The following is a 21663-nucleotide window of genomic DNA, read 5'->3' as shown; positions in this document are numbered from 1 at the left end:
TTATTTCCAGATTTGCATCGTTTTACTCAAATTCCTACCAGGAATATATGAAGCTTCCAATTTCTCCACATCCTCACCAACACTTTGATATTGTCTGTCATTTTATTACAGCCACCCTAGTGGATACAAAGTGTTTTCTCATTTTGGTTTTGATTTGCATTTCCCAAATGACTAATAATGCTGAGCCTCTTATCATGGGCTTATTGGTCATTTGTATATCTTCTTTGGAAAAATTTATATTCGTGTCCTTTGCCCAGTTTTAAATTGGGCTATCTTTTTTTTTTTTTTTAACATTTATTATTTATTTCTAGGAGAGAGAGAGACAGTGTGAGCAGGGGAGGGTCAGAGAGAGAGGGAGATACAGACTCTGAAATAGGCTCCAGGCTCTGAGCTGGCAGTCAGCACAGAGCCCGACGCGGGGCTCGAACCCACGAACCGCGAGATCATGACCTAAGCGAAAGTCGGACGCTTAACCGACTAAGCCACCCAGGCTTTTATTATTGAGTTATATAAGCATTCTTTACATAGTTTACAGAAAAGTCTTGTAGCAGGGCACCTGGGTGGCTCAGCTGGTTAAGGTGTCCAACTCTTGATTTCAGTTTAGGTTATGATCTCAGGCTCCATGAGTTCAAGCCCACATTGGGCTCTGCACTTTCAGTGTGGAGTCTTTTGGGATTTTCTGTCTCTCTTCCTTTCCCTCTGCCCTTCCCCCCAACACACACCATCTCTCCCTCTTTCTCTCAAAAATAAATATTAAAAAAAAAAGTCTCCTAGAAACATACATATGTTTTTGCAAGTATTTTCTCATTTTCCATAGGTTTTTTCATTTTCTTGATGTTGCCTTTTAAAGCACATAAGTTTTTCTTTTGTTTCTTAAGCCTTTGGCATCTTACCCTAAGAAATCATCTTACCAAAAGTGAATTAGAGCTCTTACTTTTACGACTATGATTCTTTAAGTTCATTTTTGGGGGTGGTATAGCAGGGGGAAACTAATTTCCATCTTTTGCATGAAGACAACCAGTTGCTCCAGCAGCATTTATGGAAAAAATTACACCTAAATACTCTAAATTGTCTTCATACACTTGTTGAAATCAACTGGTCATAGAATAACGATTTATTTTTGGACCCTCAATTCTATTCCATTGATCAACATACCTATCCTTAGGCCAGTACAACCCTGTCTTCATTACTGTAGCTTTGTAACAAGTTTTGTAATTGGGAAGTAGAAGTCCCCCAGTTTTGTTCTTTTTAAAGGCTACTTTGGCTATGCTGTGTCTCCTGCACTTTCATACAAACTTTGTAATTTTTTTGTAAAAAATACAGCTGATATCGTGAGAGGGATGGCCCAAAATCTGTATATCAGGTTGGTGAGTACTGCTGTCTTCATATTAGGTCTTCTGATCCATGAATATGGGAAATTTACCCAATTAAGTTGTCTTTAATTTGTACCAACAATCGTTTTGTAGTTTGGGGCACACAAGTCTTACACTTCTGTCTAAAAAAAAATCTAAGCTTAAGTACTGCCTTCTCCTTGCTGCTTTCATAAATAAAATTGCTTTGTTAATTGCCTTTTCAGTTTGTATGCTGGTACTGTACAAAAATAAATTTGATCATTGTGTATCATTCTTGTACCTTGTAACCTTGCAAAAGTCATTAGTTCTAGTTGATTTTTTATGAATTCCTCAAGTTCTCTTACATTGACCAATTAACAGCCATGCTGTAAGAAGTAACAACCTCTCTTCTTCCTCTCCACCATCTGCTCGGCAGCCACAAAGCAGCATCCATGCGTGAATGCATTTCCACCCATGTTGGCCAAGCTGGTGTCCCGATCAGCAATGCCTGCTGGGAGTCCTACTGCCTGGAACACAGCATTCTGCCTGATGGCCAGATGCCAAATTACAAAACCAATGGGGAAGGAGATGACTCCTTCAACAAGTTCTGGCAAGCATGTGTCCAGGGCAGTGTTTGCAGACCTGGAACCCACAGTCATTGATGAAGTTCACACTGGCACCCACCGCCAGCTTTTCCACCCTGAGCAGCTCCTCAAACGCAAGGAAGATACTGCCAATAACTATGCCTGAAGGCCCTATGCCATTGGCAAGTAGATAACTGACCTTGTTTTGGACCAAATTCAGAAACTGGCTGAGCAGTGCATAGGTCTTCAGAGCTTCTTGGTTGTCCATGCCTTTGGGGAAAAAAGTGGCTCCAGGTTCACCTCTCTGTTGATGGAAAGTCTGTCAGGTATGGCAAAAAGTCTAAGTTGGAGTTCTTCATTTAGCCAGTACCCCAGGTTTCCACAATTGTAGTTGAGCCCTCCATCCTTGCAAACCATACAACCCTGGAGCACTCTGATTGTGCCTTCAGTGATACAATGAGGCCATCTATGACAGGTCACAGAAACCTCAATATTGAGTGCACAACCTACTTTAACCTAAATAGGCTAATAGGTCAAATTGTGTCCTCCATCACTGCTAACCTCAGATTTGATGGAGCCCTAAATGCTGATCTGATAGAATTCCAGACCAATCTGGTACCCTATCCCTGTATCCAATTACCTCTGTCCACGTACGCCCCTGTCATCTCTGCTGAGAAAGCCTACCAGGAACAGCTTTCTGTAAAAGAGATCAGTAGTGTATGCTTTGAGCCAGCCAACCAGAGGGTAAAATGTGACTCTCACCATGGTAAATATATGGCTTGCATTTATTGTGATAATACTGTGATTTCTGTCCTTTATTAATATGTTTTATTACATTGACTAATTTTTGGATATTAAGCCAACTATGTATTCCTAAGACAAATCTCACTTGGTTACAGAGTGTAATGATTTTATACATTTCTGGGTTGCATTTGGTAGTATTTTGTGGAGGATTATTGCATTAACTATTATGAGAGATTGTGGTCTCCAGTTTCCTTTACTGATAACATCTTTAACTGATTTTAGTATGATGGTAATATTGCTCTCTAGAATGAATTGCAAATGTTTCCCTTTTCTATTTTTGAAAGAGTCGGTGAGGAATTGGTATTAATTCTCTTCTAAATGTGTCACTGAATTCATCAGTGAAGACTTCTGGTCTGGGCTCTTCCTTCTGGAAGTTCTGTGATCACCAAATTAGTCTCTTTCAGGTCTATGCAGACTTTCTACTTCTTCTTGAGTCCATATCGTAGCTTGCATCTTTTCAGGAATTTCTCCATTTTATGTTGTCTAATTTGTTGGTAAACATTTGTTCAAGTTATTCCCTTATAATCCTTTTCAATTCTCTAAAGTCCATATGCATACCTCCTCTTACATTACCGATATTAACTGTTAAGGAGTCTTTTTCTCTTGGGCAGTCTACCTAAAGATTTGCATTTCTGTTTATCTTCCTAAGAACCTAATACTGCTTTTTATTAGTTTCCTTTATTGTTTTTCTATTCTCTATTTCATTTATTTTCATTCTAATCTTGCTCTTCTTTTTCAGTTTTTCTGAAGTGGAAGACGAGGTGATTGGTAGCTTTTCTCCTTTTTAATATATATATATATATTTAAGGCTCTAAATAGTCACTCTAACAACTACTGCTTTAACTCATCCCATTAAGTTTTTGAACTGTGTTTTTGTTTACATCCGTTTCAAAATATTTTCTAATTTCTCTTGTGATTTCTCCTTTAACGCACTGGTTATTTAGGGTTGTTTAATTTCCACATATTTGTGAATTTCTCAAGTTTCCCTTATTGTATATTTCTAATTTCATTCAATTGTGGTTGGGGAAGATACTTTGTATGACTTTAACCCTATTAAATTTACTGATCTTACCATCTTGTCCTATGGCTTCACATATGATATGATCTATCCTGGGAAATGTCACACAGCACTTGAGAAGTTGCATATTCTGCTGTTGTTGGGTGGACTGTTAACACTATCAATCTGTATTAGATCTATTTGGTTTATAGTGTTTTTCAAGTCTTCTGCTTCCTTGTTGATCTTTTCTAACTGTCCTGTTACCAAAAGTGGGGTATTACAATTTCTAGCAACTGTGTATGTGGTACTATAAAATATCCCTTTTTGTCTCCAATAATAATTTTTGTCTTATAATTTTGTCTGTTATTAATGTTAGTAATAACTACTAGTATTACAAATACAATATTTATCTAATAACTCTCTCCTTTTATTTTCAACCTATTGTGTCTCTGAGTTTAAAGTGTTTCTATTAAGGGGAATCCTCTTGCACTGTTGGTGGGAATGCAAACTGGTGCAGCCACTCTGGAAACAGTGTGGAAGTTCCTCAAAAAATTAAAAAATAAAATTACCCCAGACGCCTGGGTGGCTCAGTCAATTAAGTGTCCGACTCTTGATTTTGGCTTTGGTCATGATCTCATGGTTTGTGAGCTCAAGCCTCACATCAGGCTCTGTGCTGACAGTGGAGAGGCTGCTTGGAATTCTCTCTCTCTCTCTGTCCGTATCCTGCTTGTACTATCTCTCGCAAAATGATAAACTTGAAAAAAATAAAATTACCCTACAACCCAGTAATAGCACTATTAGGAATTTATCCAAAGGATACAGGAGGGCTGATTCATAGGGGCACGTGTATCCCAATGTTTATGGCAGCCCTATCAACAATGGCCAAATTATGGAAAGAGCCCAAATGTCCACTGACTAATGAATGGATAAAGAAGATGTGGTGTGTGTACACACACACACAGACACACACACAGACACACACACACACACACACACACAATGGAATACTACTCAGCAATTAAAAAGAATGAAATCTTGCCATTTGCAACAATGTGAATGGAACTGTAGGGTTTATGCTAAGTGAAGTATGTCAGAGAAAGACAGATATCATGTTTTCACTCATATGTGGAATTTGAAAAACTTAACAGAAGACGATGGGGGAAGAGAAGGGGAAAAAATAGTTACAGAGAGGGAGGCAAATCATAAGAGACTCTTAAATACAGAGAACAAACTGAGGGTCGAAGGGGTGAGGGGTTGGGCAAAATGGGTGATGGGCACTGAGGAGGGCAATTGTTGGGATGAGCACTGGGTGTTGTATGTAAATGATGAATCATGGGAATCTACTTCCGAAGCTAAGAGTACACTGTATACACTGTGTGTTGACTAACTTGACAATAAATTTTATTAAAAAAATAATAAGGTATTTCTATTGGAGAAAGCATCCAGTTGTTTTTTTTTTTTTTAGAGAGAGAGGAAGAGAACAATGAGCATAGGGGAGGGGCAGAGAGAGGGAGGGAAAAAGAATCCCAAGCAGGCCCTGAACTGTCAGCACAGAGATCGACATGGGGTTCAAACCCACAAACCATGAGATGATGACCTGAACTGAAATCAAGAGTTGATGTTTACCTAAATGTGCCAGCAGGTGTCCCAATCATCTTTCTTATCTTGTTGTTTGCAACAGCACTGAGAGTGCTAAAGAGTAAAATGCAAAGTGAAATAGGTCAGAGAAAAACAAATACCATATGATTTCATGCATGTGCAATTTAAGAAACAAAACAAATGAGCAAAGGGAAAAAGAAAGACAAACCAAGAAACAGACTTTTAACTCCAGAGAAATGATGTTACAAGAAGACAGGGGGATGGAGGGAAATGGGGATTAACAGGTATACTTCTCATGATTTAAAAAAATAAACAATGGAAAATTTTAAAAATAATAAAGCTGGTTTATTGTAGAAAACATATAGTTTGATCTTGTTTTTTATCCATTCTGCCAATATTTGCCCTTGATTGACATGTTTAATCTATTTACATCTCTCATATTTAATTTTTGCTTGTTATAGGTCATGTCTTTTTTGTTCTTCTATTTCTCCATCACTGCCTTTTAGAAAAAAAATTTTTAATATTTGTTTATTTTTGAGAGACAGAGACAGAGAGAGAATAAGCCGAGCTGAGGAGGAGCAGAGAGAGAGACACAGAATCCAAAGCAGGCTCCAGCCTCTGAGCTGACAGTACAGAGCCCAACATGGGGCTCGAATCCACAAACAGCAGGGCTCAAACTCACAAATGGCCGGGGTCAGACGCTTAACCAACTGAGCCACCAGGTACCCCTGCCTTCTTTTGTTTCAATAGATATTTTTCTAGTGTGCCATTACAAAGCCCTTAATGTTTCATTTAAGATTTTTAAAATGGTTTCTGGATACCTGGGTGGCTCAGTCAGTTAAGTGTCCAACTTCACCTCAGGTCATGATCTCACGGTTTGTGAGTTAGAGCCTGCATCAGGCTCTGTACTGACAGCTCACAACCTGGATCCTGCTTCAGATTCAGTGTCTCTCCCTCCCTCCCTCTCTCTTTCTACCCCTCCCCAGCTCATGCTCTTGCTCTCTCGCTCTCGCTCTTTCAAAAATAAGTAAACATTAATAAAAAAAAATTTTTAAGCTGTTTTCTTAGTGGTTACCTTGGGGATTACAAATTAGCACTTACATTTAAACACTATAGCTTGGATTAACGCTAACTCAATTGCAGTGTCATACAGAAAATCTGCTCCGATGTATCTTATTTCCTCCACCCTTACGTGTCTTATTATCATAGAAATAACATCTGTATATATTGTACACCTATCAACTTAGAATTATAACTACTGCATTAAGCAGTTGACTCTATATATTTTTAAATATTTATTTATTTTGAGAGAGAGGGCATACAAGGGGGAGTGGGGCAGAGAGAGAGGAGAGAATTCCAAGCCCACATGGGGCTCAATCTCATGAACCATGAGATAATTACCTGAGCCAAAGTCAAAAGTCAGATGCTTAACTGACTGAGCCACGCAGGCACCCCTCCCTTTATTTTCAGAGATACACTTGCGCAGGGGAGAGGAATAAAGAGAAAGAATCTTAAGCAGGCTCCACACCCAACATGGAACCTAACCACAGGGCTAGATCTCATGACCCTGAGACCATGAGCTGGACCAAAACCAAGAGTTAGATGCTTAACTGACTGAGCCACCCAGGTGCCCCCATCTTTAAGGGCAGTTGTCTTTTAAATCAGAAAAAGGATGTACAAAGTAAAACTACACTTACACAGTCTTTTATATTTACTGACATAATCTTTAACCACTGCTCTTTATTACTTCATGTGTACTTACATGTCTCCTTCATTTTTAAAGGATAGTCTTGCTGGATATAGAATTCTTTGATGACATTCTTTGTGGGGTTTTTTTCCTTCAGCACTATTTCTGCACAGGAGGAGTCATTTTTCTCTTGCTGCTTTTAAGATTCTGTTTGGTTTTTGGCAGTTTGACAATAATGTACGTAGATACAGAACTTTGTGAGCTTCTAGTTTACTTCTTGAAAGTACAGATTAATGTTTTTCATGAAATTTGCGATGTTTTTTTGCTATGATTTTTTTTTTTTGTAAGCGCTATGTCCAAAGTGGAACTTGAACTCACGACCCCAAGATCAAGAGTGACATGCTCTACTGACTGAGCTAGCCAGGCATCCCAGCTATGGTTTATTCTTTCCATTCCTTTATCTTTTTTGTTCTCCTCTCCTTCTGGGACTCAGCATGTATGCTGGTACATGTGATAGTGTCCCATGGGTCTCTGAAGCTCTGTTCATTTTTCTTTTTATTCCTCACACTAGATAATCTCAATGTATTTTCAAAATTGCTGATGGTTTCTTTTCCAGCTCAAACCTATTGTAGAATTCTCTCCAGTATACTTTTTCATTGTAGGCAATGTATTTTCATCTCTAGAATTTTTATCAATATTTCCTATTTAGTGAGACATGGTTGCCACACTGTTACTTCTTTATATCTGGTTTCCTTTAGTCCTTTGAACACATTTTTAACAGGTTATTTAAGGTTATGGCACAAATAAAGCACAACATTTGAGCCCTGTTCCTGGACAGTTTCTATTGATATTTTAACCTGTAAAAGGGCCATACTTCCATATTTCTTCATGTCTTGTAACTTTTTACTGAAAACTGGATATTGACATAATGTGGCTATCCTGCAAATAAGATACCCTTCCTTTACCAGGACAAGCTGCACTCTTTCTCTAGCAGTCTTCAGAGTTGATAATCATCTGTTTAACATCTACCTGTCCCATTCTATTTTAAGCTTCCTAAAGGGAAGGAATTGTTTTATTATTACTCTAAGCCCAAGCAACTTATGACAAGGAGTGCTATTTGTTATTTTTGGATTAATCAAATAACTCTAATTCTGAAGGTAAAAAGTTATCATTATAATATATATTCAGGTATTTATTCTACCAAAGCAAAGTAACCTTTGTGAGGCAGATGGTGAGGATACTGGTCATCTAGACCAATGTTACCTAGATTCAGGGCCATTTATGATGCATGAGCACTAACGGTATGAAATCAGAACTTAGTTTGACATACTGTGTGAAGTCAGAAATTCTGAAGAGTACTAAATTAGAAGTTTGTTTGTTTTTTTTAAGTAAAATAAAAAGACAGTACAAAAGAAAAAATAGGCAGGTTAATTCAGAGTTTGTCCTATAGATTAACACAAAAACATCAGTGATTGTATAAGGGAGAATTAGGATACTAAAAGAGCTACTATGCCAATATATATTTTTTAATTATCAGTGCTTTCAAACAACATGGGTTACTACCTAATCTCTGTTCTTACTGTTCATATACATTTCTTTATATTTCTTAGACTATTCAAGTTTCATAAAATTTATTCACAGAACAAATTTCATTGAAACTATTATTTAGAATAAAGATGGAAAGTAGCTGTATAAAGAGAGCTCAAATCTATTCAAGGAATCAAGATCTAAACATACTCATTTTCATCTTTACTAATCTATCATTATTATTGGATTATTTAAAGACAGAGTGGCACAGGCACACATCATTTTATTGCACTCTGCTTTACTCAGCTTTACAGAGACTGATTTTGTTTTTTTGTTACAAAGAAACTGAAGGTTTGTTGCAACCCTGCTTCAAGCAAGTCTATCAACACCACTTTTCCATTCGTCCACTTTGTGTCTGCTACATTTTGGTAATTGTCATAATATTTCAAAGTTTTTCATTACTAGATTTGTTATAGAGATTTCTGGTGGTTACAGCTCACTGAAAGCTCAGATGATGGTAAGCATTTATTTGGCAATAAAGTATTTTAAAATTAAAGTGTGCATGTTGCTTTTTTAGACACAATGCTTTGCATACTTAACAGATTAGGGTATAGTGTAAACATAACTTTTATTCACACTGAGAAACCAAAAACTTCATCTTAATGGCTTTACTGCAACATTTACTTTATTGCACTAGGCTAAAATCAAACTCGCAACATCTCTGAGGTATGCCTGTACTCAAGTAAATGGATAAATAGCTATTAATGAACACAATGCCCAAATCAATCGCCTACAAGAGACTTTTAATCTCATTCTAGTAGATTACCTGATCCATCATCAAATACATAAATTATTATAGTATATATATTTAAGTACACACACACAAATAGAGAAAAGAATATAATAATGAAAAATCAATTCTTATCTTTAAAACATACATTTTTCCATTTGTGCCAATTCCACTGCTCTTTTGATCTTTTATTTCTCCAAATCTCTCTAAAACCCCTATAAATCTTTTTTTTGGAACAAGGCTAAACATAAATATACACAAATATTCCTCCATTACCTACAGAAAATAGTCTTACACAGATTGGCTAATGTAGAGTTTTAATAATAATCTCTGAATTATGTAAATTAATCATTTGACATTTTACTATGAATGTAGTGATGGTGTTGATTTAGTTTCAATTCAAAAATCAAGGATTTCATTATCCTATAAAACATATCCAGAGTTCAAAGTATTTAAGGGGGGGGTTAAACAAAATGCAAACATTTAATGCAACATTAAGCATGTGAAATAAAAACTTGATTGCCTAAAGAAAGCATGCTATGCTGTTACCCTGGTGACAGGTTAAAAAAGGGATTGTGAGTTGAAAGGCTGTATGATATGAAATTAAAATGTTCCACATTGAACAATCCAAAATGAATTGGGAAAGGTTAGAGTAGAGGAGAGAGAAATCAATTCTCCAATGGCAGTGGTGAATGGGAAAGAAATATGAATAGGATTTGCCAGTGGGGTGCAACAGCTGCCAAATATCCTGCAGCCAAAGAATTACAATAATACTGATGAAGTGTGCAAGAGCTTCTGGAATCATTGCAGGGAACGGAGAAATTCTACAATAATGAGGCCATTCTGTCTTCTGTTCAGCTGGTATGGTAGAATCAAAGGAAAAAATATTTTAAATGTAATACTTAGCAAAAAACGTATAAATAGGACATCTCAGCCACTTAATATTATGTGCTTGACCTCACAGAGATTTCTAAATCACTCAGGACATAGTCATATTAAGTAATGAAAAATATTGTAACAGAGATAGTAAAAAGTAAGGCAGACTTAAAGGTTAATGACAGAATTAACATTTTCTCCTCTTTGCTGCTCTTAGGAGACTTATTTGCTCAAACCAAAGTAGGTATTTCTAAAGGCAACATATTGCTATGTATGTTTGTGAACATACACCCAAAGTACGATTTTTAAAATTATACAGTCAGTTATCAGAACATCAACTTCATTGTCATAATGAAGTTTACCTAGGAACACATATGAGACAAGTATGATAAAAAGTTGTATTTTATCATCACAGATGGTATAAATGCGTTAACAATTTCATATGTCCTTTTAAATTCAGAGACATTTAAGTAAAAGAACCCATTGCATCTGTACAACAATACAGATTTTGTAACAATACAGAACTATTTTCACATGTCTGCTTTTTTCTATGTTTCTTTCCCCAATTATCTTTCAATGATTATGATATTTTAAAACCTCAAACCTTATCATCTATTGTAAAACTTAGTAACAGGTAAGAGAATTATAAATCTACAACCAGGAAAGGAAAGAAGGGAAAAAAAACCCCAGATAACTGCATCTCTCAAGTAAAAATCACTAAAGAATTGATTCTCTGTTTTATCAGGAAGCTAGAAGAGGAAAGAAACTACAATATGAGTGTGATTCAAGTGAACATAACTTTCCATTATGCCACTCTGGCCAACAGTGAAACCCATGGCAGGCTCTGTAGCCTGTCAGCATACCTGACACATATACCTGATACATATACCTGATGCATATACTTGATGCATATACCTGATACATTCCACAGAGGATCAACTCCCAGAGGTGGTGATACACTGACTCCACATGCCCAAAGTCATCTCTCCAAAAGTGAACACTACATATTTTAAGACCTTTCAGGCTAAAATCTTTTCAACAGTGTTATCATTGGCCACAGTGATGGAGTGCCCTTTCCTGAGTCTTTCACCTCTATTCAAATCTCAAGAGAGACATTAGAAACTTTAAGTAGAAATCACAAAGTCAAACGGTCTTGTTGGGCCTCATGCAATCCACTCAGGATCAGCGCTTAAAAAAAAAATGTCAGGAATCTTCCAATCCAACATGCTATTTTTCAGAGGAGGAAACTGGAGTCAAAGGTTGAAGCATTTGTACAGAGATGTGGGCTACTTGTATACTTGGTAGTGGTGCTGGGACCAAAATCCTGAGTCCTGCCACCTCACTCAGGGCTGATTCTACTGGACCCCACCAAGCACGGATATAGTGCCAGCCGAAGGAGCCAAAAGGACCACAGATGATATAATTTCCTAACCCAAATGACTGTACAGAAGGACTGCCATAAACAAATAAGCTAGACAGAAGTGCCTGAGTGGCTCAGTTGGTTAAGCATCTTAGTCTTGATTTTGGCTCAGGTCATGATCTCATGGTTAAAAGGTTCAAGCTCCATGTCCAGCTCTGTGCTGACAGCCCACAGACTGAAGCCTGCTTCAGATTATGTGTCTCCCTCTCTCTCTGCCCTGTCTGTGCTCACGCTCTGTCTTTCTCTCTCAAAAACACACATTAAAAAATAATTATTTGGATTTATCAATTTTCTAAGACAAGGTTTTCAACAGTATGTTCATTTTTTCAAGCTAATATTGTACAGTCTTTGAAAACCATTTTTTTCAAAAACTACTTAATGTTGACAACACAACATGCTTTAAAAAAAGACACCCTTTCAAGTAGAGTAGCCCATTTTCTGTAAAACCAAAATAACACACTTCATATACAAACATAGAAAAAAAGCAAATCCTCCTAAGAGTTGCTGGAACTTACAAGCTGCCATTTCTCTCTTCCCAATTGTTCTCAAATCTCCCTCAATCCACCTTCAACCACCACTTCCCACACAACATTCCTGAACACTGCCCTCGTCAAGGCCCCCATGACCTCCACATTGTTAACTTCAATGGTCAACAGTCACTCTGCAAATCATGTACTTCAGTTGAACACGTCTGCCTCCTTGAACCCTTTCTGCACTTGGCTCTCTGAACTCCACCCCAGACTAATTTCCTGCTTATTTCCTCTGCTGTTCTTCTCAGCCTCCTTAGCTGGGTCTGCCTCATCTTCCCAACTCGTTATTGTGTAGTGTTCCAGGGGTCAGGCCTAGGACCTCTATGCCTAGATTCACTAAAGATAACTAGACCCCCAATTTCTACTTTCTTGTCATAATTATAGCTACCCGATAGAAACCAAAAGAAATAAAAAGCCATTTCTTATTCTTGATGGTTTTTGCTTATCTATAAAACATTTACTTGGTTTTGTGCTACAATATAAAATTCATTTCTAATTTTTTTTAAGTTTGTTTATTNCTCCGTCAAGTTCCTCCTAATCCTCCTATACATGCAAACATATGTTTATTTATTTTGAGAGAGAGAGAGAGGAAGGGAGAGAATCCCAAGCAGGCTCCATGCTGTCAGCAAGAAGCCCAGTGTCGGGCTTGATCCCACAAACATGAGATCATGACCTGAGCCAAAATCAAGAATCAAACAACTTAACCAACTGAGCCACCTAGGATCCCCTTATTTCTTCATAACAAATTAGGTAAAAGAATTTAGGTATTGAAATATAATTATACAGGGTCAATTACTCTCAAAAAAACTTATGAAAAACATTATCCCCATTTTTTTAAATGTTTTATTTATTTCTAGGAGAGAGAGAGACAGCGTGAGCAGGGGAGGGTCAGAGAGAGAGGGAGTCACAGACTGAAACAGGCTCCAGGCTCTGAGCTGGCAGTCAGCACAGAGCCCGACGCGGGGCTCGAACCCACAAACCGCGAGATCATGACCTAAGTGAAAGTCGGACGCTTAACCGACTAAGCCACCCAGGCGCCCCATCATTATCCCCATTTTATTGGTAAACAAATTTGAAGTAATATACCCAAGGTCACATTACAATAAGTGGTATAGTTATGACTAAAAACCAGACTTCCAATTTTAAGTTCTAGTTATTTTCCACTAAACCACAGAATGTATTTATGTAACATATACATATCTCGTTAGACATGTGGTGTGTGTGTGTGTGTGCCTACACACATATGCACGCAAGTCACACAAATGAAAGAGAAGGAAGGGAAGAGGAGGGTAAGGGGAGGGAGGGCAGCAGGAAAAGAGAAGGGAGAGAGGAGGGAGAAAGAAGGTATGGAAGGGAAAGAAGGGCAGGGAGAGGGAGTGCACGAGTAAGCACACACTCACTGGTATTGACTGAATGTGTCCCCACTCCAAAAACTCCAATGCTGAAATCTAATGGCCTATATAACAGTATTTGGAAGAGGGGACTTCAGAACATAATGAGCTTGTGAGGGTAGAGCACTCATCAGTGGGATTATGCCCTTATAGCAGGAGGCCAGAGAGCTTGCTTGGCCCCTTTCCACCATATGAGGAAAGAAGAAATAGGCTTTCAGCAACTTAGAAGACGGCCCCACCAGAACGCCAGCCAGGGCGGCCCCCTGATCTCAGACTTCCAGCTCCAGAGCTGTGAGCAATGTTTGTTATTTAAGCCACCAGTTTACGGTAATTTGTGAGAGTGGCCCAAACTGAGACACTCATATGTATTTCTGTCCTGCTATCCTTGGACATACAAAGAGAAACTACTTTATTTGAGAAATAGGTTGGAATATTTTATAAATAAAAGGCTACCAAATCGCAATGAACAAACTCTTTTATAACAGACACATAAGTGAATTCCAAATGAATTCAAAAGATAGATGTTGCTGCTTTTCCCCAAAGTTCGCGTGTTTAGGAATCTGAACACATTCTCTGGGAAGTGGAAAAGTACAAAGAAAGAAAGAAAACGAAGCAAACAAGCAAAAACAAGCCACAAAAATATGATGAAGTTACTATATATCTGCAGTAAAAAATATTTTTATAAAACCTATGGAATCAAAGTTTACTTTGAAACACCTTAAAATCGCTTTAATACACCTCAATGGAGCTAAGCAGTGAGGACTGATGTGCAAAAAAGAGTCAGAGGCTTATTCTAAGTCATACCCCCTGCCAAATTTTTCTGACACACAAGGTAAGTGAATGCAATACAGTACTCTGCTAGGGGAGAGAGATGGGTCACCAGCCTTCTCCACCAGGGAAGCTGGTGCAGCTCTCCCAAGAACTAATAATCATTACATGATAAATTAGACAGTGTGACAGAAAGATAACAATCATGGAATTAGGAAATGTAAGTGATAATGCTTAAGAAAGCCTAGATGACTATTTACTTAGCTACCAGACTAACAAAAGAAAGCAACAGGTGCAGATAAAACAGTGGGAAGGACAGAAGTACAGAAGTTTAGAGAGAGCACAGTGGCATTCTCACTACCGCCTGAGAAGCTTGGAAAGGCAGAGGTGGACGTGAACGAGAGTAAATAAAGGAAAGGGCCTTGTTCAGAAAGGTGATTCCTGACCTGTGAACAAGCATTTAGATCCAAGGAAAACAGCCATATCTTGAGCAAAACTAAATGAAAGATCACTATAAGGAACTAAATAGTTTCCTTTACTATTTTTTTCCTCCAATCATTATCTGTTAGTCCAACAAATTATTAAACCAAACCACAATGCCAACAAAATCACTTTCACTTCAAATAACATGAAGTGATTATTCAATGCAACTTTCAAGCATTCATTTCTGTCAACAGAATAACTGACATGACAATTAAGAATAATTATCATGTACTTCTGTAGAAACTTAATTGTGACTGCCAAATTTATTTATGGTCATCCTGAGAAAAATCGCTATTGTTTCTGACATTAACTTTTTTTTCCCCCTAAAATGCACTGCTATCTTCTTACTGTCTAAATAGTATGGGTACATATCATCAGTGTTTCCAAGTCATAAATGATGAAAGAATAAAATCCATAGAGATACTGGAAAATAAGATCAGCAGCCAAAACAAGCCACACAGAGGAAGGGCTGAGGGCTACTGGACCTGGAAGCGTAAACATGACATGAGCGTACCCGTGACGGAGCATTGCAGCCACACCTGCAGTGTGACTCTTAGACGCCATTCCCAAGCCAATAATGAAAACATGTCACCTGAGCCAAAATGTAAAGATTCAATCACCTAATATCAGCTTTGATGTCAGGGACCTTTTTGGCAAACAAGCAGAAATAACTTAGACTTACTTCACCTAAGTAAGATTATACTCTCCCCCCAAAAAATCAACATATTTTACTAGATGTTACAGGACTCTGTTGTCATGGGTAAGACTGGTTCACATTAAAAACTGGCTTACTAAATGAGTAAGTTCCATAGAAAATAAACTCACCCAAAATAAATCATTGTTATATAGGGAACGTGTGCACAGTTATTTACATAACTTTTGGCCACCTATTTTATTAATATAACTTTTCCAACTTTTAAGTACTAGTAAGTGCAATAGTAATATATAGAGGAGGAGGATTCTGAGATGACGGCAGACTAGGAAACATTGGGAATCTCTCTTCCCTCCTAGATGACAATTTTACTGACAGAATCTCTCTGATATAACTAGTTTAGAACTCCAGGTCAGTCAAAGGCCTGCAAACTTCTGGGTTAAAGATGGATGTTAAATTGTAATCAATCTTGGTCAATTTCAGCTCTTAGCAGAGTAGCAGCTACTCACTCCCCACCCCATCTCCAGCACCCGGCGAGCAGCTTGGCACGTGTTCCTGGAGCAGCTTCCACACAGCTTGTGGAAGCCGGGGAAGGCAAAAAAAAAAAAAAAAAAAAAAAAGGATCCTGTCCTCCAAATACTAGGGATCCATGCTATGATGACTGATGACTGCTTCTGATCACAGAGGTGCAGACAAAAAGGAGGACAGCCATCTTTACTGCACCTCCTCCCAGTGTTGCAAGCCCCTCCCTCTGGCTGAAGGGACTTCCAGGGGATTTAAAGAGTCAGTACCCCCTTTTCCCGCCTTCATTTTCTGCTTTTCCCCTTTCAGGAGCCAGACACTAAAGACTAAGACATTCAAAAACAACTGCATTTATGAGGAAAAGTGGAAAGTGACCATACATACCCAGGGAAATGCTCAGAAAAGACCAGAGAAGACTGCATTTAAACCTCAAGCTGATCAGCTGACCACTGGCACAGAGACAGCCTATAACAAATAAAGATCGATGACAACGATGATGACGACAAAAGAGTAAACGGCTGGGGAAAGAGGAGACTCTGATTTCCAGAGTTACCACATTATCAGATTCAAATGTCCAATGTTCAACAACAACAGAACATCACAAGTCATATGCAGAAACAGAGATGTATGGTCTTCTCAAAGAAAAAAATTAGCAGAATATGACCATGAAAAGGACCTAATGGCAGATATAGTACACTGAGACTTTAAAACAACCCTCTCTTAAAGGTCCAAAAAACCAAAGGAAGATGTGGACAAAGTCAAGAAAACAATGTGTAAATAAAATGAAAATATTAAAAACTTAAAAGGAAATGAAAAATTCTAGAGCTAAGAAATACAATAACTGAAATGAAAAACTCACTAGAAGGATTAAAAGGCAGATTTGAGCTGGCAGAAGAATCCGCCAACTTGAGAATAAGACCAGAGAAATTCTTGAGTATGAAGAACAGAAAGAATGAAGAAAGGTGAACACAGCCGAAGGGTCCTGTGGGTCACCATCCAGCAGACAAATGTATTCATCACGGTACTCCCAAAAGCAGAGAGGGAGAACAGGGTAGAGACAAAATATGAATAATGGCTGAAAATTTCCCAAATTTGACAGACAGGCATAAATGTAAATATTCAACAAGCTCAATGGAGTCCAAGTAAAATGAACTCAGAGACCCACATGAAGACACATTATAGTCAAACTTTTCAAAAGCCAAAGATAAAGAGAAATCTTGAAAATATCAACAGAAAAACAAATCATCACCTCCAAAGGATATTTAATAAGATTGTCAGATTTTCATCAGAAAATGCAGAGGCCAGAGGCAGTAAGCTGATATATTCAAAGTGCTAAAAATAAACCCCAAAACTGTCAACTAAGAATCCTAAATCCATCAAAAGTGGATTAAGACATTAAAACTGGACATTAAGACATTCACAGATAAATAAAAGCTGAGGCAGTTTATGAGTTTGTGACCACTAGACCTGCCCTGCAATAAATGCTGAAGGCAGTCTTGCAAGTTGAAATCAAAGGACTCTAGATAGTATAAGGAAGCCACGTGAATAAATGCCTCAATAAAGGTAAATACATGGATGATAATAAAAGCTAATATTATAACTTTGGTTTGAAACTCCACATTTGTTTTCTACATAATTTAAGAAACTAATACATTTAAAAGAATCATTAGTTTATGGTTTGGGGCACAGAATGTATGAAGATGTAATTCTGTGACATCAACACCTGCATCCAGGGAACCACTGATCTACTTCCTCTCATACTTTTGCCTTTACTAGAAAGTTCAAATAAAATTATAGATTATATAGTCTTTTTTAACTGGTTTCTCTTAGCATGACTTTCTTTTTAGATTTTTGCATGGTCATACATGTATCAGTACTTCTTTCTTTTTTGCTGCTAAAGAGTATTCCATTGTATGAATATACCACAATTATTTATCCAATTACCACTTAATGTACATTATTCTAGCTGGTGTGTATTAGTGTAGCAATGTGATTTCTGTCTTTCTCTAGTGATGAATGATGCCAAACACCTTCTCACAAACTTATTGTCATTCATATAACTTCTGTAATAAAGATTTTACTTATTTAATGGGGTGTCAGGCTTATTTTTGAGTTTTAAGATTTATACATTATAGACTCAAGTCCCTTTTCTATACATATCTATATATCTCTGGATACATTCTACCATTTGCTATATATATTATTTTATAATTTTATATTTATATTATTATATTTTATATATATTTATATTATATTTTAAATTTATATTTTATAAATTTGTCAATGGTATCTTTTAAAGAACAAAAGTTTTCATATGTTTTAAATTCTTTAATAAAAATAAAAAATATGCTTCTAAAGACTAAATAATAAAAGAAATATTCACAACATAATTATCACAATCAAAAAAAATAAAAGTCAAACTATATTCCTAGTATGACTCTAGGTAAGGCATATACATGCCACATATATGTATGTCTATAAATAGACAAACATATATACACTTAGAAGGGAATACATCCAAATGTGAAAAAGTGCTTCCTGAACAGTTTGTGGGATTACAAGTAATTTTTATTCTTTTCCTTTTTAAACCTTTTTCAGATTCTTGTCAATGGTAAGTCAGTACTCGCTGAAAATAACTTGAATATATTTCTTCAAGATCAAACCACTGAATCATTAGTAACCCTCAGAGCTTCAGAAATGATCAAGGTCCAAATAACATCTGAAGGTCATCAGGATATGAATACTATATTTATCAAAAGAATAATACAAAATAATACAAGGTATGATTCTGGATTTAAAATAGAAGCTAGATACACACATTCCTCCAAAACATCCCTCTCACAACAGAGCTTGATGGAAACAAACTACAATAATGGAAGGTTCTTTCTACTGCTCAATTCCGTAGCCACTAACCACAGTACAGCAGTCGCTACAGAGCACATGAAATGAGACTGGTCTACACAGATAGTGGCACTGAAACGTGCCTGAGGAATTGGACCTTAATTTCAATTCAGGTAAGCACACATGGCCAATGACTACTACACTGGCCATCACAACATTAGGGGAAAAAAACAAACAGAATCATGGCTTTATTGCCTACTTTCCTCCTCCTTCCATCATTCAATAATTTACTGATATTCTATAATCTCTCATCTCTCTTTAGACATATCAAAACATGATTAAAAAAAAAAGATCATACATGATTCTCCTTATGGGTATTTATCCAAGGGAAACCAAAACACTAATTCAAAAAGATATATGAACCCCTATGTTTATTGCAGCATTATTTACAATAGCCATTTCCTACATAGATACACATACACACACACACACACAAACAAGAGAGGGAGGAAGGGAAAGAGGGGGAGAGAGGGGGAAGGAGGGAGGGAGGGAGGGAGAAGGAGAGAGAGAGAGAATTACTCAACCATAAAAAAGAATGAGATCTTGCCATGGGAAACAACATGGATGGACCTAGAGGGTATAATGTTAAGTGAAATAAGTCAGATAAAGACAAATAACATATGATTTCACTTACATGTGGACTCTAAAAAATAAAACAAACAAAAAGCAGAAAGAGACCCATGAATATAAAGAACTGACGGTTGCCACAGGAGAGGGGAAGAGGGGTATGGGTAAAGTGGGTGAAGGAGAGGAGAAGGTACAGGCTTCCAGTTATGGAATGAATAGGTCCATATGAAAGCTACAGCATATGGAATATAGTCAATGGTATTGTAAGAGTGTTGTATGATGACAGACGGTTACTCTGTTTACGGTGTTATATGTTTATAGCATATATTATAGAGCTGTTCAATCAATATGCTGTATACCTGAAACTAATATAACATTGTATGTCAACTATACTTCAATTAAAAAAAAGGTAGGAAAAAAATATCATCAATTAAGCTTCCTATACCTTCTCTTGAGAATTAGAACAAATGAAAAGTACTATTTATTCCAAGATTTTCTAAGAAAAAAGTTAGCCATTAAGATACAGGCAAAACCCAATTTACTTTTCCTCTACCTACTTCTTCAGGGGGTAATCTGAATTTCTGATCTGTGTTCTTCAGAGCTCTCAGTCACCTGCCATTTTTATCTTTGTTCTTTCTCTTATGGAAAAGCAAAAAGAATGGGAAAAAAAAGTTGAAGTGACACAGTTTTATCAACAACATCACTCTAGCAACTAATAGACTGTACTCACCAAAGTAGTATTATGCTAGCAAGGACACAGACATTCATATTAAGTAATTCTGTCACTTAGAGGCAGTAATGTCATAATGACTTTGTTTTGTTTGCCCTTGTGATATAAAGGATATTTTTTCTTTCACTTACATTAGGAGGAAACTAAAAGGTATACTTAGGGCTCACAAATAACTAACTCAACCTGCTGTTAACTCCTTCTGGTATCTTATAAATGAATTTCTTATATATATATGTGCATTTCAACTGCTCATATTCAATCCTAATTTTTTGTACTGTAACACTTTTCAAAACTTTGTTTAAGATTAACAAATGAAGTTATAAAACAAAAATAATAAATACAAATTACTTAAACACATATTCCACAGGGCTTCAGAGTATCTTCTTACCTCTAATAATGTCGAAATTTGCAGGGTCAAGATCCTTTTTTCTGAATTAAAAAAATCATTTGAACAAAATAGAAGCAATACCACTTTTAAACAGTGTGATTTTTATTATACTTCTCCAAACACTCACAAGATTCAGAACTATGACCAATTATACCATTTATCACCTATTTTCTTTTTGATGATTTTAAGAATATTTTTAATGTTTGTTTGTTTGTTTGTTTATAGAATCCCAAGCAGGCCTCACACAGTCAGAATATCAGTAATAAAAAAAAATCAAACTACCCAGTTAAACCATGAGGGAAAGTTCTGAACAGTCTCTTTATAAAAGAGGATAACTTATCAGCTATTTTCTATGATCAGATTATCAGTGTTTTTATGCTCATTTATGCTGTTTTAAACAATCTAACATACCTTGAACTTTCATGTTCTTGAAAACGTTGTGCTCTTAGTTGGAATGCCACGAACAATGATGATGCTATCGCCAATAGCTGGTTTCTCTCATTCTCAGTTAACTGGTGTCCTGAGGGAAATCAATCAATCAATCACATACATCATGTTAACATTTAGTGCCTCAATCTTACAGAATTATTAGTCATTCAAATAAGTATTTTATCAAACATCTATTATAGAGATAGTATTATCCCAGACACTGGGGCAAACACTGGGGAGGGAAGAGAACAAGATTATTCAAATAAGACCAAAAAACCCAAGTGACCCTATCAATTAGTTATAAGGATTTGGTAATAGACCCCTCAATGGCCTGGATAAACTGCAAGCTTACAGGCTTTGAAAAGTTCCTGATGGTCTCTAGTACTTAAGTAGCCATGAAAATGTCTCATATGATTCCATACTTACCCTACCTGAGGATTACAAAAATTTGGTCTTAGTCTTCTCAAAACATACAGTCTACAACAGCACCTCTCAAAATGGGTCCTATGGGCTATCAGGAGTCCCCAAGAACCTTCGAGGGCTGCAAGGCTCAAACTACTTTCATAATAATGCTACAATTAATTTGCTTTCCCACCCCCTGATCCAAGAGATATATGTGTGGTGACATCATTGCTCTGATGTCAATATATAATGGACTTATTATTGGTACTTTAAACATAAATTTTA

General features: G+C 36.8%; 1 protein-coding gene across 2 annotated transcripts in view; it reads right to left on the bottom strand.

Annotated features, from left to right (window-relative positions):
• The window catches only part of PCCA (propionyl-CoA carboxylase subunit alpha), a 402236-nt gene that overhangs the window by 156076 nt on the left and 224497 nt on the right, over positions 1 to 21663 (bottom strand). For both annotated transcript variants that reach the window (XM_077753890.1, XM_077753889.1), the window contains one exon: positions 20959 to 21067. In XM_077753890.1, coding sequence (XP_077610016.1) covers positions 20959 to 21067 — 109 coding nt within the window. The remainder of the gene's footprint in view (positions 1 to 20958; positions 21068 to 21663) is intronic.

This window comes from Crocuta crocuta, unplaced genomic scaffold (genome assembly GCF_008692635.1).
Source record: "Crocuta crocuta isolate KB4526 unplaced genomic scaffold, BGI_CrCroc_1.0 scaffold31, whole genome shotgun sequence".
Lineage (NCBI taxonomy): Eukaryota > Metazoa > Chordata > Mammalia > Carnivora > Hyaenidae > Crocuta > Crocuta crocuta.
Note: the sequence above shows the minus strand (reverse complement) of the source record. Positions and strands in the feature narration are given on the sequence as shown.